The sequence below is a fragment of the Hyperolius riggenbachi genome, chromosome 8 (genome assembly GCF_040937935.1).
Source record: "Hyperolius riggenbachi isolate aHypRig1 chromosome 8, aHypRig1.pri, whole genome shotgun sequence".
Taxonomy (NCBI): Eukaryota; Metazoa; Chordata; class Amphibia; order Anura; family Hyperoliidae; genus Hyperolius; species Hyperolius riggenbachi.
Genome location: NC_090653.1, coordinates 84605964 through 84629816, shown reverse-complemented (window position 1 = coordinate 84629816; position 23853 = coordinate 84605964). Strand labels below are relative to the sequence as shown.

The 23853-nt window shown below is 45.0% G+C and overlaps 1 protein-coding gene across 1 annotated transcript in view; it reads left to right on the top strand.

The window, feature by feature from the left end:
• Positions 1–1803: 1803 nt before the first annotated feature.
• The window catches only part of LOC137528996 (cytochrome P450 2C23-like), a 59095-nt gene continuing 37045 nt past the window's right edge, over positions 1804–23853 (top strand). Inside the window, exon 1 of the mRNA XM_068250849.1 lies at positions 1804–2037. Coding sequence (XP_068106950.1) covers positions 1864–2037 — 174 coding nt within the window. The 5' untranslated portion in view covers positions 1804–1863. The remainder of the gene's footprint in view (positions 2038–23853) is intronic.

The window sequence follows — 23853 nt, the reverse complement described above, 5'->3', positions numbered from 1 at the left end:
GGAAAGCTCTGATGATTAGAAAAGCTCTCAGAAAGCGCTCCCAGTGTGTCTACAGCCTAAGGGCCCGTTCACACTGCACGCGTTTCCAGCCGCGTTTTGGAAACGCGTGCAGGTGGCCAAAACGCACGACATCAGACATTGCATAGAGTGCAATGTCTGATGTTCACACTGCATGCGTTCCGGACCTGTGCGGTCCGGGAACGCATGCTGCACGCAGATTTTGCAAAAAGGCGCGGCTGTCCCATTCACTTTTCAGTGATGGGATCAGCCACGCAACGCATACGAACGCGGACATGCGTGCGTTCGTACGCGTTGCGGTCCGCATGCGTTGCGGTCCGCATTTTGTAGTCTGAACGGGCCCTAAGGCCTGGTGCACACCAAAAACCGCTAGCAGATCCGCAAAATGCTAGCAGATTTTTAAACGCTTTTTTTTATTTTTCTATGGCGTTTTGCTAGCGTTTTGCGGATTGCTGCTGCGGTTTTCAGTATAGTAGATTTCATATATTGTTACAGTAAAGCTGTTACTGAACAGCTTCTGTAACAAAAACGCCTGCAAAACCGCTCTGAAGTGCCGTTTTTCAGAGCGGTTTGCGTTTTTCCTATACTTAACATTGGGGCAGAAACGCATCCGAAATCCAAAAAATGCCTCACCCCGGCATTTTTCGTTTCTGCAAAATGCCTCCCGCTCTGGTGTGCACCACCCCATTGAGATACATTGACCAAGCAGATCCGCAGCCGCAAGCGGATCTGAAAACGCCCAAAAAGCCGCTCGGTGTGCACCAGCCCTAAGGGCCTATTTCCACTACACGCAGATTGGATGCAGAAACACTGACACCAATTAATGTCTATGGGCCTGTTTCCACTAAACGCAATTTTTCTGATGCAGATTTTCCCATAGGCATTCATTGGAGTTAGTTTTTCTGCATCCATTCTGCATCCAATCTGCGTGTAGTGGAAATAGGCCCTAAGGGCCTGTACACACTGAAAATTGCCGCGCACAATCGCAAAGTGATGCCATTGCATTTTTTAATCAAAATTCTACTTGTGATTTTTGTGTGTTTGCGATCTGATTTTGCTTAGGCAATCTTTTCCTGGTTTCCTGATTGTTTACCTAAAAAAACGCAATGAAAATCGCATGCATTGTTTTTTTCATGCATTTTATTAAGCACAGCGCTTAAAAAGTGCAGCACTGCGATTGCATTTTTCTTAAAACACATCACACCACTGTGTACAGGGCAATTTTCACGATTTGCAATTAAAAGAAACACATTCGATTTTAAAAATGCAGCGCAACACAGCCAGTGTGTACCGGCTAAGGTATTTTGAAATAAAAGGTATTGTGTTCATCTTAGCTAACAAACTCACAGGTGTCTGTCCACCTGTGCTGCCTGGCCATAGTGCGCAGGTGCGAGATCGTGGTAGGGCTGTGCACGTAAAACAAAATAGCAGTGAGTTATCATTACTAAATGAGTTAACAAATCAAATAAATGCAATGATTTATAACTAACTGAAATAAACACACAAAATCAATATTAATTCATTGCTCTTAATGCCCACTGTGATGAACTCAACTGCTTGCTTAGAACAATAATATCTGTATTCTTTGTGATGGTGAGTGATGCAGAACTAGTGCAGTGAACTTATTTTACGTCCAAGAAAAACGTGGTGTGTTTATGGCTGTGTTTTGCTTATTCGTTTGTTATATAACACAAGGAAGTGGAAGGCTGTGCTCATTCAATGGGTGGGGCTGCTGGGAGTGATCAGCCCTGTCATGTGTGCTAAACAACAACGCTGTAAAAAGTCTGTGGATGAACTCCAAATCAGGGTTAGGCAATAGGCATATGCAGCAGAGACAAGGCAGACATGATGGAGCTCACAGGGTTTGGGACGCTGATCATCGTCTTTCTGGTTACATGTCTGCTCATGCTAAGATCTAAGATGAAGGAACACAAGCTGCCTCCTGGCCCCATCCCCCTCCCTCTTCTGGGCAACATCCTGCAGTTTAATTTCAAGGATCCGGTGAATTCTTTCGTGCAGGTCAGTTCAGAGTCAGACTTGTCAGAAACAGTTCAGCAGTGAATTTGAAGCCTGCATGTTCTCTGCAGTGAAATGGTTCCTTGGCTTGCAGCAGTTCATCAGTGAGATAATAAAATCAGGCTTTATGCTATCTGTATCAAGGTTCATAGCATGATGTAATGACAAATTAATTTTGCCAGTGGCCATTTTAAATGTTTATCTGCTGCATACAGCATTTTAAGATCAATTCAATTTTTTTTTATTGTTTTGTAACTCCACAACGAAAGCTGAGACTCACTAAACATTACCGTACAGAGGCGGCCTTAGAGTTTGTGGGGCCTGGGGCGAGTGTCATATGCGGGGCCTAGAGACACAGGTGGTGTGTGTGTGTGTGTGTGTGTGTGTGTGTGTGTGTGTGTCTAAAGGTGCGTACACACATGCGACTATAGTCGTTTGAAACGATCGTTCCCCGATCGTTTAAAAAAAAAAAAAAAGCAGCCAACGACTATTAAGTCCAACGACGGACGAGCTAGATCGTTAAAAACGAACGATCTAGCTTGGCGGATTTTTTCCCACGACGATCGTTTTCAAAAGTAGTACATCGTTGGAAACGGTCGTTCGTACTAGACTTGACATGCGCATTTCACTATTTCTCCATGGAACTTTTCATTTTTATGCGCAGGCGCAATAGTTGCTTTTACGTGATGTAACGTTCGTTCTAACGATCTGATCGTTACACACCTTTTAAAACTAACTTTACATAGGTCGTTCTTTCATCAATTAAAAGTTTGTTCGTCGTTGACAACGAACGATCGTTGTCGCATGTGTGTACGTAGCATAATGGTTAACACTCTCGCATTGCAGCGCTGGGTCCCCAGTTCGAATCCCAGCCAGGTCAACATCAGTAAGGAGGTTGTATGTTCCCCCCACCTGCGTAGGTTTCCACTAGGTACTCTGGTTATGAATGATAGGATTATGCTGGGAATACACGGTGCGTTTCCCCAGTAAATGCACGTAATGAGAGACAGCGTTTCACCAGTAAATGCACATAAGAGACAGCTTTTCACCAGTAAACGCACATAATAACAGTCTTTCACCAGTTAATGCGCACAATGAAAGACAGCGTTTCCCCAGTAAATGCACGTAATGAGAGAGCCTTTCACCAGTAAATGCACGTAATGAGAGAGCCTTTCACCAGTAAATGCACATAATGAGAGACAGCTTGTCACCAGTAAATGCACATAATGAGAGACAGCGTTTCCCCAGTAAATGCACGGAATGAGAGACAGCGTTTCCCCAGTAAATGCACATAAGAGACAGCTTTTCACCAGTAAATGCATGTAATGACAGACAGCTTTTCACCAGTAAATGCATGTAATGACAGACAGCTTTTCACCAGTAAATGCATGTAATGACAGACAGCTTTTCACCAGTAAATGCATGTAATGACAGACAGCTTTTCACCAGTAAATGCATGTAATGACAGACAGCTTTTCACCAGTAAATGCATGTAATGACAGACAGCTTTTCACCAGTAAATGCATGTAATGACAGACAGCTTTTCACCAGTAAATGCATGTAATGACAGACAGCTTTTCACCAGTAAATGCATGTAATGACAGACAGCTTTTCACCAGTAAATGCATGTAATGACAGACAGCTTTTCACCAGTAAATGCATGTAATGACAGACAGCTTTTCACCAGTAAATGCATGTAATGACAGACAGCTTTTCACCAGTAAATGCATGTAATGACAGACAGCTTTTCACCAGTAAATGCATGTAATGACAGACAGCTTTTCACCAGTAAATGCATGTAATGACAGACAGCTTTTCACCAGTAAATGCATGTAATGACAGACAGCTTTTCACCAGTAAATGCATGTAATGACAGACAGCCTTTCACCAGTAAATGCATGTAATGAGAGACAGCGTTTCACCAGTTAATGCACATAATGACAGACAGTTTCCCCAGTATAGGTAGCCAGGTGTATAGCTGTCCCCAGTATATGTAGTCAGGCTGGCGGTGGTGGGCTGGGGGCCCCAGGGCACCTCAGGCCTGGCTGGTGGTGGGCTGGGCGGAAGGCCTCAGGCCTGGCTGGTGGTGGTGGGCTGGGGGCCCCAGGGCAGCTCAGGCCTGGCTGGTGGTGGTGGGCTGGGGGCCCCAGGGCAGCTCACGCCTGGCTGGTGGTGGTGGGCTGGGGGCCCCAGGGCAGCTCAGGCCGGGCTGGTGGTGGTGGGCTGGGGGCCACAGGGCAGCTCAGGCCTGGCTGGTGGTGGTGGGCTGGGTGGAAGGCCTAAGGCTCAGGCCTGGCTGGTGGTGGTGGGCTTGGGACCCCAGGGCAGCTCAGGACTGGCTGGTGGTGGTGGGCTGGGGGCCCCAGGGCAGCTCACAGCTGGCTGGTGGTGGTGGGCTGGGGGCCCCAGGGCAGCTCACGCCTGGCTGGTGGTGGTGGGCTGGGGGCCCCAAGGCAGCTCACGCCTGGCTGGTGGTGGTGGGCTGGGGGCCCCAGGGCAGCTCACGCCTGGCTGGTGGTGGTGGGCTGGGGGCCCCAGGGCAGCTCAGGCCTGGCTGGTGGTGGTGGGCTGGGGACCCCAGGGCAGCTCAGGCCTGGCTGGTGGTGGTGGGCTGGGGGCCCCAGGGCAGCTCAGGCCTGGCTGGTGGTGGTGGGCTGGGGGCCCCAGGGCAGCTCAGGCCTGGCTGGTGGTGGTGGGCTGGGGGCCCCAGGGCAGCTCAGGCCTGGCTGGTGGTGGTGGGCTGGGGGCCACAGGGCAGCTCAGGCCTGGCTGGTGGTGGTGGGCAGGGCCGCTGGTGCCAGGCTGCCAGCATCACGTTAAAAAAAAAAAATCAGTCCTCCAGGCTCCTCCTGCTGCAGTCCTCGGATGTTTGTGCGTGCACCGTGCTGGCTGGCAGTCAGTCACTCACTAGTCTGGTCTGGTGGTGGTGTCCAGCTGCAGAGTCCCCCACACTGTAAGCAGTGAGCAGTGCTGCCGCTGGCCTGGCCATCGGAGCGGCAAGCGGCAGCCTCTCTGAAGATAGATGGGAGGGCAGGCGAGGTAAGGCAAGCCACACTGCGTGCGGTGCGTGTCAGTGACGGAGGTCGTCACATGACACATATTTAAAGGCAGCCAGGAACGTTCCTTGCGGACCTCTCTGCGTGCCCCTACGCTCTGGCGGGGGCGGGGCTACTTGGTGACTGACAGCCAGGCCAGCCCTCTTCCAGTCCTTCCCTTCCTCTGAACTTGCGGTGGCCCGCCCGCTGCAGAGGGTGCGGGGCCCTCCTCAGGTGCGGGGCCTGGGGCGATTGCCCCATTTGCCCCCCCCCCCCCTAAACGCCGGCTCTGTTACCGTATTATGTGACTGTGACTAGCTACAGCTAGACACAGCTAGGCCACATTATCACAGTGTTGAAATGTTCTCCCTGTGTATGCTTGGGTTTCCTCCAGTCACTCCGGTTTCCTCTCATCCCAAAACATACAGATAAGTTAATTGGCTTCCCCTAGACCATGATACATACATAGACATATGACTATGGTAGGGATTAGATTGTGAGCCCCCTCTGAGGGACAGTTAAGTCATAGCTCTCAACTGTCCCTCTTTCGGAGGGACAGTCCCTATTTGAGAGCCCTGTCCCTTTTTCCTCCTCATTTGTCCCTCTTTCAGGACTTTGTCCCTCTTTCTATGTAAATATATATATATTTTTTCTACTAAAAAATGTGTTTGACTCTAAACTTTATTCCCATCCTTTAAATTGATATATTACTCATTTTAAAATGTTAATATGAAGGAAAATGAACCAGGATAGAAAGGACCAGTGCGGTTTGAATTATAAAACAGCATATTTTTCTTATGAAATCTTTATGGTATGCGTAACTAGGGGTATGACGGAGGGTGTGAACAGGGGTGTTGCTTAATTGTCCCTCTTTCTCATCTCTAAAAGTTGGGAGGTAAGGTTAAGTGACAAGACAGCATACTCTGTACAGCGCTGCGGAAGATGTCGGCACTATATAAATACCAAATATTAGAGTAGACCTGTAAGTTTTTTTTTTTATTACTAATTTTAGGTTCACAATGTGACATTACCTATGTGTATAGCAGGTCGATGTACAATCTGCCCAGCCCTAAATGTTTTTGTACGCATTGGTATATGTTGTGGCATTTGTTTTGACATCAGACAATATGTTTTAATGTGGGAGGGGTCTTATGTGGTGGATGTTTGATATTTTTGTCTTTTTCTACTAGTACTAGTGAGAACACATATAGAGGGTTTACATACACATATCATAAGTGATGGTTAAGTAGATGCAAATAACTTCGAGTTGATGCAAATTTTTACGCAAATGTATGTAGCTTGAAAATGAACCAATCAAATCCTGCTGAGGTAAAATCCTATTGGGTCATTTTCAAGCTGCATACATTTGTATATAAATGTGCATCACTTTGAAGTTATTTGCATATACTTGACCATCACTACATATCAAGTCTGTTAAAGGACTTACGAGGCCAAATTCGTTAAAGTGAAGTACCTGCAAGATGTTTAAATGCACGGAGGACGTCGTCCGCACCCTCCGTGCAGTTCCCCCGGGTCCCCTTCCTGAAAGCGCCCCCCGTGCCGCTGGCGACCCCACAGGCCGGGTCGGGCTTTCATGCCGCTCCTATGATGGCCGCCGGAGCTGGCTGCGCAGTCCGCATTGCCGCGAGTGCGGCTGCACAGCTCTAGGACCAATCCTCCGAACCACGCACTGTAGCCTCCCTTTGCCCTAATAGGACAATAAAATTATAAAGGCCTTACTCCACCCCATACCATCATTCCATGTTACTAGCACGAGCCGACAGCATAGGGTAGGGCCGTATACTGACATGGACAAACACTAGGAAAGGAAAACTACTCAGGTAAGTATACAGTTTTCCACATTCCCTAGTGTTTGCCATGTCAGTATACTACTGGGCAATAACTAGACAGCTCAAGGGTGGGTATGCTGCACACAAATTTAATATGACTTTTTCACAAGCAATACACACAATAATTATACTGCATTAGTCATAGCAGAGGATATAATTTTTCTCCCAAATTCAACAGTTGAGAGGGCAGCTGGTTCCACACAATAATGTCTCAAGAAGGTGTGATCTGTAGACCAATTGGCTGCCTTACACACTGTCATTAATGGCACTTTGTTCAGTGCCGCCCATGAAGAAGATATACTTCTTGTTGAGTGGGCATTAATGTCCTGCGGAGGCTCTAAGCCTTTTGACTTATAGGCCGCCTGAATCAACTTAACAATCCAACAAGCTAAGGACCTTGTGGATGCCATTTTACCTTTCCTGTATCCTGTAGGGATAATAAACAGTCTTTCTGAATCTCTTATATCCTCAGTTGCCTGTAGATAAGCTTTAATTGTAGATGGAATATCCAAAGAATGGGGCTTAGATGGATCCTCTTGTGACTTAAATGACGGAAGAGTCCACTCCTGGTTTAGATGAAGTGATGATATACGTTTTGGAAGAAAAGACTGGACTGGAAATAACACTACTCTGTCCTGATAAAACACCAGATATGGCTCCTTATGAGCCAAAGCTTGTATCTCAGAGATTATCCTACCAGAGGTAATGGCTACTAGAAACAGAGTCTTCCAGGAAAGGTCTTGTAACGTTGCTTTTTCATTTTGAAAATGCTCAGATGATGATAAAAAATCTAGGACCAGGGGCAGATCCCATTTAGGAAATCTAGGTATAAATGGAGGTCTCAGCTTGATTGCCGCTCTAAAGAATTGTCTTACTAACGGATGAGCCGCCCAAGATATACCTGAAAAAAATGAAATAGCTGATACATGCCTTCGTAACGTTGAATAGGATAAATTAAGATCCAATCCATTCTGTAAGAATAACAGATCACATGGTTTTATATTACTTCGGGAAAACCCGTGTTTGATTGCAAAGTCACTAAAAGCTTTCCAGACCCTATTGTAAGATATGACCGTTGTAGGTTGTTTCGCTTTAAGTAATGTTTTCACCACCTCTGCAGAACAACCAGAGGCTAACAACCTAGCCCTTTCAAAATCCAGGCCATCAGATGCAACTGCTTCAGATTGCCATGCAGAATGTTCCCCTGTGACAGCAGATCCCCGACTAATGGAAGTGGCACCGGCTTCTCTTTGGCCATCTGAGGCAAAAGGGGAAACCATGGTCTTGCTGGCCAGTGTGGAAGGATCGCTATCACCTCTGTATTGTGATAACTCAATTTCAGTAGAAACTTGAAGATTAGTGGAGTCGGTGGGAAAGCGTAAGCAGTCCTGAACCACCAACGTTGAGTTAATGCATCCACTGCCAGTGCTTGTCCGTCCGGAAACCTCAAAGTATAGAGGGGTCTTGTGGTTCCTTCGAGAAGCAAATAGGTCTACTTGAGGCCTCCCCACCTGCTGGCTTACTGGCGAAATACCTCTGGATGTAGAGACCGCTCGTCGTTGTCCAAGTGATGTCGTGAGAGGAAGTCTGCCTGCTGATTCTGTGGTCCTGGAACATACACTGCAGAGATCTCTGTGAAGTAGTTCTGAGCCAGTCTCATTATCGGAGACACTTCTCTCATTAAAGATCTGCTGTGCGTGCCGCCCTGCTTCTTCACATAGGATACTGCCGACACATTGTTCATTCTGAGTAACACCGACTGACCTTTCAGTACTGGGAGAAAATAACAGAGAGCCTGGTAAGCTGCTCTGATCTCCAGTATATTCGACACTATCTGCTGACCCGCCATATTCCAGGAACCTTGGGCTGACTGACTGCCTAATATCGCACCCCAGCCGATCATGCTGGCATCTGTAGTAATCACCTTCCACTCTGGAGGGAATAAATTCCGACAGTTAGTTAGATTGTGATTGTTCATCCACCATTTTAACGATTCCTTCACTACTATTGGAATGTTTATCCACTGTTTCAAATCTGTTTTGTCCCACTGTTCGAGAAAACTCAACTGGAACGTCCTCAAGTGCCAATGAGCCCAGGGCACCATCTGTATAGTTGATGACATTAGCCCCACTATACTCTGACACTCTCTCACTTGTGCAAAATCTTTCATTATGAACCTTTGAAGAATGTCCTGAATTTTCATCGCTTTTTCTTGCGGCAATGAAACTGTCTGTTGAACCGTATCTATCATTGCCCCCAGAAACAACATCCTTTGTGTAGGGATCAAAAGACTCTTCTCGCGATTTAGAATCCATCCAAATCTTTCCAACGTCTCTATCAATATTGACTGATGTTGCAGTAGTAACTGTTTCGATGCGGCCAGGAGAATGATGTCGTCCAGATAGTGCAGGACGCGTATTCCTCGAAGACGCACAATCGAAATCACGGCTAGAAGTACCTTGGAAAAGGTTTGCGGCGAAGTAGCGAGACTAAAAGGAAGACAAACAAACTGCAGATGTATTTGACCTACTGCAAACCGGAGAAACTTTTGATATTGCTGATGCACCGGGATGTGAAAATACGTGTCCTTTAAATCTATGGACGACATCCAATCTCCTGGCCGCATTGCCATCATAATTGAAGACAATGTCTCCATTTTGAATTTTGGAATGTAAATGAATCTGTTTAGCCTCTTCAAATCTAGCACTGGTCGTAGATCTCCTGACTTCTTCTTTATAAGAAAGATTGGTGAGTAAAAGTCTGTACATTCTTCTGAATGCGGAACTGGACAAACCGCTTTTTGACTTATTAATTTTGAAACATACTCCTCTAGGATTAATCTCTTGTCCTTTGCATTCGGAATTTTTGTTATCACCACTCTGTCCTTTGGTGGATGACTCTTGAAAGTTTATTCGTGTCCTAATGATACCGTCGTCAGACTCGTCACGACCCAGGTATTGTTATTGTCTCCCGCCCAGATGTTCCTGAAATGTTGCACCCTTGCTCCCACCGGAACAACTTGGACGGGCCTTATCTCAAAAAGACTTATTAGTCTCAGATGTGGTATTAGTAACCTTAGATCTGTTTGATCTTTGAAAAGATTGGTTTGGTCTCCAACTTCTCCTAAACTCCCTGCCAGGCCTATATGATTTGGCTTCAGAAAATTTATTGAATACTTGTTTCTTGTACTGCGGAAATCTTCCTCCGATTTGCTTTCTGAATTTGCGATCCTGGGGTAACAGGCCAGATTTTCCCCCGGTCACTCGCAAGATGGCAGCGTCCATTTTAGGACCAAATAAGTTCCTTCCATCAAACGGAATTTTCGACCAAGATTGCTTTGAAGTCGGGTCTGCTGCCCACCGCTTCAACCACAAACACCTTCTGGCCATAATTGAATAAAACATACATCGACTTGACGTTCTAACGAGAGCAACACTTGCTGCTCCTACAAAATCTGCCGTTAATGACAACTCTTGAAAAGCAAATGATAGTTCTACACTCTCTTTTTTTCTTCATTGTCTTCTGTAACTCTTCCAACCAAACCTTCATTGCCTTTGCTACTGAGGTTAGCGTAATAGCAATCCTGGCAGACTCTCCTGATGATAAATAAGACCTCTTGAGATCCTGGTCTATTTGGCGGTCTAACGTCTTTGAACAATGTAGAATCTTCCATTGGAAATGTGACATTTCTTACTACCTTCATTAAAGAAGCATCAACCACTGGGTTTGATTGAACTAGACTTTCACTTTCTTCAGAAAGGTGATACAGTTTTTGAAACCTGTTCTTTAGAGATGGCTTTTTAACTGTTTTCTCCCACTCATGTAATATGAGCTCTTTAATCTCCTCCATCAGGGGAAACACTATTCTCTCCTTACTTAGGTGTTTGTAGTATCTTTTATTTTTAGGTGAAGACATTTCTTCTTCCCACTCAATCGCCTGTTTCACTCGTGTGAAAAATGAAGGAACCAATGAAAAGTCAAATCCTAGATCTTCCCCATCAGAATCTGAACTAGAATCTGAAGAGACTATTTCTGGAGAAGAGGCATATGACGCATCCGGTTGGGGTGATTTTTTTTATGAACTGACATTTCTGAGACTGCATCCTTTACCACTTGCTTGATTAGAGATGATACATCTCTATCTTCTCTAGCAATGTCCGCATAGCATAAATTACACACTTTTTTATTAGGCAGAGATGGTCTCCCACATATCCAGCAATTATCTGCGGGAGGTCCAGATGGACCTTCAGCTTCTATCCCTGAAGGGCCCGCATGAACTTCTAGCACTGATTTGTCACTTGAAGATGATCTTCTTCTGTTCTCTTGAACATGAAGTTCATCAGAATGACTACTCTTTGACTTTTCTTTAGAACCATCTCTATGCGTGGATGCTGTATGTTCTTTGGACACATGTATTTGTGCTCTTGATTTCTCTCTTGACTCATCACGTCGAGAACTTCCTCGAAGTTTGGAGTCTTCATAATTCCTGTCAAAATGACGATAGAAACGTCAGCATTTTGACCGAGAGAATTCAGCTGACAAAATATATACTTACCACCCTTACCTATTTGATCCCGATTTAGATTTTGATTTTGATTTTGAACCGGGTTTTTGGTACTCTCCCCTATGTTTTCCCATTACAGCAGCTGAAAGAAAACTGTGAACTATGAGGAACTGTCATCTAGCCTGTCCCATTCCAACATAACAACAGTGATGTCTCCTAGGGCATCACTGCTGAATATATGCAAATTAACCATTGTACCCTTAGAAGCTAAACACACCTCCAGAACCGCTGGAACCATTGTAGTCCCTTACACACTCCAATGAGTTCTGGGTCACCATGAGCTTGCTGGTTAGTCTAATCCTAACACAAAATTACTCAATGATGACCTAGTTTGTGAGCTTTGCGGTCTTTGGCATCAATAATTGGTATTGAAATGAAATAAATCTAATTGGCTGTGGCTCCACTCCTTTGAAAATCAATAGGTGAATTTTGATTAGCTTTTGTAGGCTCCACCCACTCTTCTGAATATTAATCCCAGTCACCCAGTGACCAACTGTGCAAAGTTTTAGAACCCTACAATTAATAGTGTAAGAATGGCTGCAGTTTACATTTTCCCAGTGACATTTGCGTTTGTCTCCGCCCACTGAAGACTCGGCATTGCCCAGGTATGTATTTGGCTGGTGCTGGCTCCGCCCACTTTTTCTAACCCTAACACAAAATTACTTAATGACCAAGTTTGTGAGCTTTGCAGTCTTTGGCATCAATAATTTACATTGAAATAAAATAAATCTGATTGGCTGTGGCTCCACCCCTTTTCTGAATTTGCACCCCAATCACCCAATGGCCAACTGTACCAGGTACAGGTGATTAACAGTGCAAGCATGGCATCAATTAAATATTCCCCTTAAAGATTAATAGGAGGATTTTGATTGGCTTTTGTAGGCTCCACCTACTTTTCTGAATATTCTCAGTCACCCAGTGACCAACTGTGCAAAGTTTGAGAACCCTACCATTAATAGTGTAAGAATTGCTGCTGTTTACATTTTCTCAGTGAAATTTGTATTTGTCTCCGCCTACTGATGACCCAGCTTTGCCCGATTATGTATTTGACTGGTGTTGGCTGCGCCCACTTTTCCTAACCCTAACACACAATTACTCAATTACTCAATGACCAAGTTTGTGAGCTTTGCGGTCTTTGGCATTAATAACCTGCATTAAAATGAAATAAATCAGATTGGCTGTTTGGGGCTCCACCCCCTTATATAAATTTAAACCCCAGTCACGCAATGATCAACTGTACCAGGTTTGAGGCTTGTGCTATTAACAATGCAAGAATGGCAACAATGAAATATTCCCCTAAAAAATCAATAGGTAATTTTTGATTGTTTTTTTGTAGGCTCCACCCACTTTTCTGAATATTAACCCCAGTCACCCAGTAACCAACTGTGCAAAGTTTGAGAACCCTACCATTAACAGTGTAAGAATGGCTGCTGTTTACATTTTCCCAGTAAAATTTGTATTTGTCTCCGCCCACTTATGACCCTGCGTTGCCCGCTTATGTATTTGGCTGGTGTTGGCTGTGCTCACGTTCCTAACCCTAACAGACAATTAATCAATTATTCAATTACCAAGTTTGTGAGCTTTGCGGTGTTTGGCAACAATAATTTGCATTGCAATGAAACAAATCTGATTGGCTATTTGTGGCTGCAACCTTTCTGAAATTAAACCCACGTCACCCAATGATCAACTATACCAGGTTTGAGGCTTGTGCCATTAACAGTGCAAGAATGGCAGAAATGTAAATATTCCCCTTGAAAATCAATAGGTGAATTTTGATTGGCTTTTATAGGCTCCAACCACTTTTCTGAATAATAATCCTAGTCACCCAACGACCAACTGTGCAAAGTTTGAGAACCCTACCATTAACAGTGTAAGAAAAACAAAAGTTTGCTTTCTTAAAACAGAAAGAATTTGCAGTGCATCACTGCTGAATATATTGCAAATTAAAGGAATTGTAACGATCGGTGTAACACAGAGAGGGTCTGATTACCGGTGAACTGCAGTATCACCGAGAATACAGAATATACCCGATTATTGGTGATCTGCAGTATCACCGATTATCAGATATATCTACTAACCTCTGAACACCTGAGATAACAAGTGAGTGTTAGATGCAACAGTATACTTTGAGTACTGCACAGAAGTATGTTCCCTCCGATGGCCTAGACTCTCCCGGGGGAGGAGCTAGGCTGAGAGTAGGAAGGACAGAGCGTGAGTGACACCAGAGAGAGAGGGTGTCACTAACAGATCTGGGAACTGCCTCTAACAGTAAGGCCAGTTCTCGAGGTCGGCAAGCCAGGTCGTTAACACACAGACAGATAAGGTACAGATTCAGGAGACAGATACGGAATCCAATAAACAGGCAGGGTTTGGCAACAGAGTATCAGAATAGCAAGGTACAGAATCAGGATTCAGAGGGATAGTCAGGCAGGCAGAAGGTCATAACAAATAATACAGTTCAATATTCCTAATGCTAAGGTGTGAGTTCCTTGATCATCAACACCTTTGGAAACTATGCTAGAACACAGATACAGACAAGGTCTGAGTGCTACCACGTAGTGATCGCAACGGCAGACTCCAGAGAAATGACCAGCATCCAGTATATATACTATAGCGCTCACCAGCGCCACCCCTAAGTGCTGGACCAATGGAAGGCGGTGAAAATGTCAGCTGACCCGCTTGGTCAGCTGACTCTTCTCTGGCTGTCATATAAGCTCTGCCTCTCAGCGCGCGCGCGTCCTTCTGAACCTGTGTGGACTAGCAGTCCCAGCCACACCAGACATGTCTTGCAATGTATCCGCTGATTCAGGCGCGGCGACCGCCGCCCCGCTCTCCAAGCAAGCGGCGGCTTCCCCGCGTCCAACCACAATGTCAGTAGTATTGCTATGTGCGCAATCCGCTGCATCCAACGCGGACTCCACCGCTCTGCCCATGCGGCATGCGGCGGTTTCTTCGCGTTGTGCCGCCATGTTAGACGCGGAAACAGCCACCTCAATCTGAGCCCTTGCGGCGGCTTTTCCGCGTTTCCTCACAGGAATACTATCGATTGAAACAACTTTTTTTTTTTTAATACTCTATATTAGTGTACACATTACCACTAGTGCTAGGGGCACTTTATTTATTCACCCAGGTCTCTCTCTCGCTATCCCTGCTTAAAAATTCATTTCTCACACAGCTCATAGTAGTTTGGGTCACCCTGAGCTGCTTGGTTACTCTGTCACACAGCTCACAAATATATTTCACTGTGTCACTCACAGCATGCAGCAGACATGAGGAGAAATAGGTTGATCTGAGGTGGTAACAGGTAACTAAATGAGCTGGAATATTGCTGGAATATAACTAGCTATACCAAGAGTCTGTGTTTACACTCAGACTGGCTGCCTGCTTGAGGTGATTCACTCCAGGCTGCATCCACTTTACAAGCTGCTGAGAGGGGCAAACCACTGTCTACAATTAGCATTATTAGTATCTTTATCAGTCAAGAGAAGCAAAGATAATAAACACACATTGCTAGAATCTTTAGCCGCATCTACACGCTGATGCGGCTCGATTGATAAGATCCGACAGGACGGATCTTGCTTCCGCCGATTCCCTGCTCGCTCCCCGCTAGGGGACAATGGCAGGGAATCGAGCGGAAGATAAGCGGCGCGGGAATCGAGCGGGTATTGATGGCGGCGCACGCGCGGCGAGCGGGGGCGCAGCGGGCACGCGGAAGAGGCGATCCGGCGGCTAATCGAGCCGCCGGATCGCTGCAATTTCCCATCGTGTAGATAGAGCTTTGAACCCCTTACCACCATATCAATAAGATTCTTTCAGCAAGGTGATAATTAAACTATAAACTGAGGAGTTGATAGCATCTCCCCTGTGTAGAGATATGGTCTAGCCCTCTGGGAGCTCAGTATTAGATACATTTTGTATCCAACACTGACGCCAAAAATGACGAGGATTTTACAGCTGAGAGGAACAGCTGTGTGAGGAATCAAATTGCTCCTAGTACTTGCCCTAATGTGTGCTACAACATACAGCATTTAAAAATAAATGCATACATCGATAGTATTCCTTTAACCATTGTTACCCTTAGAAGCTAAACACACCTCCAGAACCGCTGGAATGCAATGATGTGTCATCTTGTTAATTTGTACAGAGCCATAATAATCCAACATGCATACAGACTGTTTTGGATTGTTTGATCCTCATCAGTGCATGGCATAGATTAATTTGACTCTATGCAGTAGGGCTTGTAACACCGAGAGGTACAGACTAACCAGCAAGCTCATGGTGACCCAGAACTCATTGGAGTGTGTGAGGGACTACAATGCTCATAAAAGCCCCCTTACTAAGATGTTAAGAAAAACAAAAGTTTGCTTTCTTAAAACAGAAAGAATTTGCGATGATTCAGGTTTGAGTGAGCTTGAGATGTCTCCCAGAGCATCACTGCTGAATATATGCAAATTAACCATTCTACCCTTAGAAGCTAAACACACCTCCAGTGTAACAGTGTAAGAATGGCTGCAGTTTACATTTTCCAGTGAAATTTGTATGTGTCTTTTTTTGGTTATGGGAATAAAAAGTATCCTATACTTTATTCCAGGTAGTGTACTATGTGTGTGCCAAATTTCATTCAAATCCGTTCAGCCGTTTTTTTCATGATCGAGTAACAAACATCCGAACTTTCCCATTTATTACATTAGTAGGGTGTGTGTGTGTGTGTGTGTGTGTGTGTGTGTGTGTGTGTGTGTGTGTGTGTGTGTGTGTGTGTGTGTGTGTGTGTGTGTGTGTGTGTGTGTGTGTGTGTGTGTGTGTGTGTGTGTATATGTATGTATGTGTATGTGTATGTGTATGTGTATGTGTATGTGTATATGTATATGTATATGTATATGTATATGTATATGTATATGTATATGTATATGTATATGTATATGTATATGTATATGTATATGTATATGTATATGTATATGTATATGTATATGTATATGTATATGTATATGTATATGTATATGTATATGTATATGTATATGTATATGTATATGTATATGTATATGTATGTGTATAATTTTCCGCCCAGACAAGATTAAACTCATGGGAAATCTCGCGCACGCGTACCGGAAGACTGCAATCACGCTGAAGGGAGGAATGAGACAGACGCTGCCAGAGTAAGATGCAGCAGCCTCAAAAAAAGTTCACACTAGCCAACAGCTGCTGGGAATCCACAACACCATTTAGGTATCCAATGTGGCGCAGGAACTTGTATTATATACTGTATTTTTCGGCATATAAGACGCACTTTTTCTTCCCCAAAACAGGGGGGGAAAATTGGGTGCGTCTTATATGCCAAATGCACCCAAAAAAATGTTGCAGAGTGCGCAGGGAAGCGCTTACCCATCTTGCCGCCATGCTCCTCTTCCCCTCGCTTCAGCCGCGATCCTCTTCACCTCCTCAGGCGCAGTTCTCAGATGCCACCTCCGCCGCCAGGTCCTCCGCTCCTGTGAAGGGGAAAAGAAAACATTAGTGGCATTGTCCCCCTCTCCTGCCGCGATCCGCTCGGCGCTGCCACTCACGGAAAGCCGCCGCCGCCCCCTCCACCGCTACACGCCGAGCGTCTATCCTCTTGCCCTCCTACTTCCTGTTTACATCACGTGCAGCCGCGTCATGCGTAGCCCCAGCCGCGTTGCGCTCGGGCTACGCATGACGCGGCTGCACGTGATGTAAACAGGAAGTAGGAGGACAAGAGGATGGACACTCAGCGTATAGCAGCGGAGGGGGCGGCGGCGGCTTTCCGTGAGTGGCAGCGCCGAGCGGATCGCGGCAGGAGAGGGGGACAACGCCACTAATGTTTTATTTTCCCCTTCACAGGAGCGGAGGACCTGGCGGCGGAGGTGGCATCCGAGAACTGGGCCTGAGGAGGTGAAGAGGATCGCGGCTGAAGCGGGGGGAAGAGGAGCATGGCGGCAGGAACAGGTGTAGTATTCATGTCATTGTAGTGCAGCTTAGTGTTTGTATAGTACAGTGTAGTGTAGTGAAGCTGTGTGTTGTGTCAGTGCATTGTAGTGTAGTATAGTGTAGTGAAGGGTATTGCAGTGGTGTGTTGTGGTAGTGTAGTGTAGCATAGTGTAGTGAAGTGTATTAATGTGTTGTGGTAGTGTAGTGTATTGTATTGCTGTGTAGTTTAGTTGTTAGGGCAGCAGGGATTAGTGTAGTGTAGATAGAGTAGCTTAGAGGCAGTTTTAGGGGGTAAAAGGTCCATAAGACGCCCCGGCAGTGTAGACGCACCTAGGTTTAGTTTATTTTTTTTTCCCCTTATTTTTGCCCTCTAAACCAAGGTGCGTCTTGTATGCCGGAGCGTCTTATATGCCGAAAAATACGGTATGTCCCGGAGGGTACCAGAGGGGACTCCATGTTTTATAGGAGCTTTTAGCTACCCAAGATCATGTACTACAGCAGAGAAGCAGGCTGCTGGACCCGCAGAGCGGAGGTAAGGGAAATGAATCCTGCTGGAGGCGAGGACAAAAAAAGGAATGATGGTATGGGGTGGAGTAAGGCCTTTATAATTGTATTGTCCTATTAGGGCAAAGGGAGGCGGGGCTTTGCCCAGTAGTATACTGACATGGCAAACAGTAGGGAAAAGAATTACCCCGCTTCACTGGATGGATAAGTACAAGTCCAAACTTTATTGCAACATCTGTGGACAACAGCACAAAAATCTCATGCGTGTCGGAGCAGGTATGGCCCCTTAGTTATAGCTTAGGTATTGTGATACATCGGGACATCAGGGCATAGACAGCATTGTCTGACTGTGTAGCATTGTGTACAGCCAACTCGCTGCTGCATGCATTTTAAAGTGGACCCAAATTAAAAATACAAGATCTCAGAAATAAAATCTATTTTCTAAATTATAATAATAAATAGCAGCCTTTTTTCAGCTGCATGATGACAAACCAAAAATATTTTACATTTATTGGAGAAATCCCTCCCTTCCTTTCAAATTGCCGGGACAAAATCCGGCAAACTGGTGGAGTAGATAGTGTCCAGCAAAGGAGGAATTGCTAATGGCTGCCACCTGTATAACCCTAGTTATGAAAAGAGAAGGGTGAAAAGCATGCACTGAAATGCTCATAGGCTTGAAGGAGTGTTTATTTATCTTTGTATGTGTCAGAGTGGTGCAACTAAATATTTTGAACTAAAAAAAAAGTTTGCTTTGGGTCCGCTTTAAGCACAATGCAGCACAGTCCTATTCAGTATAGTTCAATGGGGTCAGCTCGGCAACAGAGACCAACGCAGGCACCATGCAATTGTGCTAATGGCATGGCCACCTGCGCTGCAGAGCAATGTGTGTCCAGGTCCTTATGATGTTTGGAGCTTACAGTACAGTAATGATGTGTTCTGCAGGACACACCGCTAATTATGTTTGGTATGCTCATTGCTGAATTGGGGTCTTGGGGTAAGATGCTGCTTAATTATTCATTGGGAGATCTTCCTGCTTAAAGGAAACCTGTGGAGAAAATAAACTGATAAACAATTGCATCTATCCTCCTTCTGCTAAAAAAATACTTTTTTTAGAATCCCCAGTTTTATTCAGTTTAAAACCTGTAAAAGTGGGTTAAATGTTTTCTTTTCTCAGCTATATGAAACAGTTTTGCACACTCTTTCAGTGTCCCAGAGCTAAAATATATGTACAATTGACCTTTTTCATCTATCTCCTGCACTCAGAAGATTTTCTCTACCATGCCAATGTTTTATGGCTGTCATTCCTTATCAGGAAGGGTTTGCTATCGTTGGACTTGGTCCTGACTGGAGAGAAACTGTCTCTCTTGTTTTATCTAAATGTTTACCTCTTTTGGGCAGAAAAAGAAGAAAAGGAACCTAGCCAGTATTTGTGTTCTTGGCTTTGTACATTCACATGTTTATCTTAACATGTCACATGTCACCTCAGGCACACTTTAATTATAATTTAAAGTGAACCTAAACTGTAGTGAATTAAGAGTTTCACTTACCCGGGGCTTCTAGCAGCCGTCCTGTGCCCGCGCTGGTCCTCAACTATCCTCTGTTCCCCTGTGGCAGCTTAGTTTTGATTCTGCCGACTGATCAGTCAGCGGTCCACTGTGCCTGCGCGGCCCTGGCTGCGTGTGTCCTCGTACACGTTTATGTCGGCGAGAGCGTCTGCACAGGCTTAGTATGAGGTTTTCTGTTACTTCACCCACGTAAATACGTTTGAGGATGCAGTGGACTGCCGACTAAGCGGTCAGCAAAATCTAAACTAAGCGGCGGTGGGGGAGCGGAGGATCGTTGAGGACCAGCACAGGCACAGAACGGGTGCGAGGGACTGGTAGAAGCCTGAGGTAAGGGAAACTCTCTTTTTATTCACTATGTTTTAGGTTCACTTTAATAATTTCATTTTGCTGGGCAGGCCCCCAGTCTTTGAACTACACTGCTGCTACATGAACATTTGAGTCCACCCACAACCATGCCCACTTTCACTTGGTGCTCAGAGGTGTAGACCAAACATTTGAGGAGTTTGAATACAGAGAGATGTACTGTATGTGTCAATAAAATGTGTTGGTTTTTTTTGCTCTTAAAAAAGTCAATACTTTATTAAATCTCAAAAACTAACAATGTTTAATAATTCACTGTGAAACTGGAGTGGCCTACACCTCTATCCGTACAGCTCTGCACATTACTCACTGGTGCCCAGGATCTTCCATGATCCTAGTGATGCCCCTGGCATTTGTGGATGTTTTAAAGAGTAACTGTTAGGCAAAAAAAACAAATTTAAATCTCTATTCTCCTGTGTTAAATAGTTTGAAAGGAAGGCAAAAAGGCAATACTGAAGTTAAAAATCTACCTTACTTTTTTTGTCGGCTGAGTAGCAGTGTCTTTTCCCCCAGGCAGCTAAGGAGGCCGCAAGGCCGCCTAACAAGCTGCAAAGCATGTTGGGAGGGTTTTTTTGTTGTTTTTCTCCCCACTGCTCTCCCTGGTCCTCCCATTAATTTCCCTATCCCTCCTTCAAATCTTTACTGCAGCCTGATTGGCTGCTTCCTTTCGTCCTTCCTGGTTTCCCCTCCCTGTTGTGAGAGCCCCTCACATCGAGTTCTGCCCGCAGCTATGCCCTGACAGCCGCCATGCCCGCAGAACACCCCCCCCCCCCCGCGAGTGACAGCAGCCATGTCCGCACCCCCCCCCCCCTCCCCGCAAGTGACAGCAGCCATGCCCATACCCCACCCAAACCCCCCCTCCCCGCGAGTGAAAGCAGCCATGCCCGCAATTGACCCCCCCCCGGGAGTGACAGCAGCCATGCACGCTTCCCATAAACCCCCCCCCCCCCCCCCCCCCGCGAGTGACAGCAGCCAATGCCCGCAACCCCCCCGCCCCCGCGAGTGACAGCACTTGCCCGCACCCCCCCAACCACCCTCCCCCCGCGAGTGATAGCAGTTCTCCGCAACCCCTAATGGGAAGATTGGACACACTTTGGGCACACACCTCAATTCTTCTTGAACTTTTTATTGTACTTCTCTATAATTCACTCAATTTATCTTCTCCTCCTAACCAGTATTAACCTTGTAATATTCCCTAATAGACCCAAACTTGCTGATGTTTATAAAACAATGGATCAAAAACGTTCTGCAAATCCTGCTTCTCTCCAGTATTTTGTTGGAGACCTTTTCAGAAAAAAATTCTAGTTGTTGGTTTATTAACCACTTAAGGACTGCAGTCATAAAACCCCTGGACCAGAGCCTTTTTTTCCATTCAGACCACTGCAGCTTTAACGGTTTATTGCTCAGTCGTACAACCTACCACCTAAATGAATTTTACCTCCTTTTCTTGTCACTAATACAGCTTTCTTTTGGTGCTATTTGATTGCTGCTGCGATTTTTAGTTTTTATTATATTCATCAAAAAAGACATGAATTTTGTCAAAAAAATGATTTTTTTTTTACTTTCTGTGATAAAATTTGTCAAAGTAAAATTTCTGTATACATTTTGTCCAAATTTATTGTGCTACATGTTTTTGATGAAAAAAAAAAAATATTCAGTGTATATTTATTGGTTTGGGTAAAAGTTTAAAGCGTTTACAAACTATGGTGCAAAAAGTGAATTTTCCCATTTTCAAGCATCTCTGACTTTTCTGAGCACCTGTCATGTTTTATGAGGTGCTAATATTCCAGGATAGTATAAATACCCCCCAAATGACCCCATTTTGGAAAGAAGACACCCCAAAGTATTCACTGAGAGGCATGGTGAGTTCATAGAAGATTTTATTTTTTGTCACAAGTTAGCAGAAAATGACACTTTGAGACAAAAAAAAAAGTTTCCATTTCTGCTGACTTGTGACAAAAAAAAATGAAATCTGCCACGGACTCACCATGCCCCTCTCTGAATACCTTGCAGTGTCTACTTTCCAAAATGGGGTCATTTGTGGGGTGTGTTTACTGTCCTGGCATTTTGGAAGGTGCTAAGTTGTAAGCACCCCTGTAAAGCCTAAAGGTGCTCATTGGACTTTGGGCCCCTTAGCGCAGTTAGGCTGCAAAAAAGTGCCACACATGTGGTATTGCTGTACTCAGGAGAAGTAGTATAATGTGTTTTGGGGTGTATTTTTACACATACCCATGCTGGGTGGGAGAAATATCTCTGTAAATGACAATGTTTTGATTTTTTTTTTTTTTTACACACAATTGTCCATTTACAGAGAGACTTCTCCCACCCAGCATGGGTATGTGTAAAAATGCACCCCAAAACACATTATACTACTTCTCCTGAGTACAGCGATACCACAAGTGTGGCACTTTTTTGCACCCTAACTGCGCTAATGGGGTCCAAAGTCCAATGAGTACCTTTAGGATTTCACAGGTCGTTTTGATACATTTGGTTTCAAGACTACGCCTCACGGTTTAGGGCCCCTAAAATGCCAGGGCAGTTTAAAACCCCCACAAGTTACCCCATTTTAGAAAGACAACACCACAAGATATTCTGTTAGGAGTATGGTGAGTTCATAGAAGATTTTTTTTTTTTTGTCACAAGTTAGCGAAAATTGACACTTTGTGAAAAAAAAAAAAAACAATAAAAATCAATTTCTGCTAACTTGTGACAAGTTTTTGCAGCCTAGGTGCGCTAAGGGGCCCATTCACGGGTCATTTTGAGGCATTTGGTTTCTAGACTACTCACGGTTTAGGGCCCCTAAAATGCCAGGGCAGTATAGGAACCCCACAAGTGACCACATTTTAGAAAGAAGACACCCCAAGGTATTACATTAGGTGTATGGTGAGTTCATAGAAGATTTTATTTTGTGTCAAAAGTTAGTGGAAAATGACACTTTGTGGAAAAAAAAACAATAAAAATCAATTTTCCGCTAACTTTTGACAAAAAATAAAATCTTCTATGAACTCGTCATACACCTAACGGAATACCTTGGGGTGTTTTTTTTTTTTTTTTTTTGTTTTTTTTTTTTTTTGTTTTTTTTTTATAAAATGGGGTCACTTGTGGGGTTCCTATACTGCTCTGGCATTTTAGGGGCCCAAAACCGTGAGGAGTAGTCTGAAAACCAAATGCCTCAAAATGACTGTTCAGGGGTTTAAGCATCTGCAAATTTTGATGACAGGTGGTCTATGAGGGGGCAAATTTTGTGGAACCGGTCATAAGCAGGGTGGCCTCTTAGATGACAGGTTGTATTGGGCCTGATCTGATGGATAGGAGTGCTAGGGGGGTGACAGGAGGTGATTGATAGGTGTCTCAGGGGGTGATTAGAGGGGAAAATAGATGCAATCAATGCACTGGGGAGGTGATTGGAAGGGGTTCTGAGGGTTTGGCCGAGTGATCAGGAGCCCACACGGGGCAAATTAGGGCCTGATCTGATGGGTAGGTGTGACAGGTGGTGACAGGAGGTGATTGATGGGTGTCTCAAGGTGTGATTAGAGGGGGGAATAGATGCAAGCAATGCACTGGCGAGGTGATCAGGGCTGGGGTCTGAGAGCGTTCTGAGGGTGTGGGCGGGTGATTGGGTGCCCTAGGGGCAGATAGGGGTCTGATCTGATGGGTAGCAGTGACAGAGGGTGATTAATGGGTAATTAGTGGGTGTTTAGAGGAGAGAACAGATGTAAACCATGCACTTGGGAGGTGATCTGACGGCGGGTTTGCCGCAAGGGGCAAGTTAGGGGCTGATTGATGGGTGATTGACAGGTGATCAGTGGGTTATTACAGGGAAGAACAGATGTAAATAATGCACTGGCGAATTGATAAGAGGGGGGTCTGAGGGCAATCTGAGCGTGTGGGCGGGTGATTGGGTGCCCGCAAGGGGCAGATTAGTGTCTAATCTGATGGGTAACAGTGACAGGTGGTGATAGGGTGTGATTGATGGGTGATTGATGGGTAATTAGTGGGTG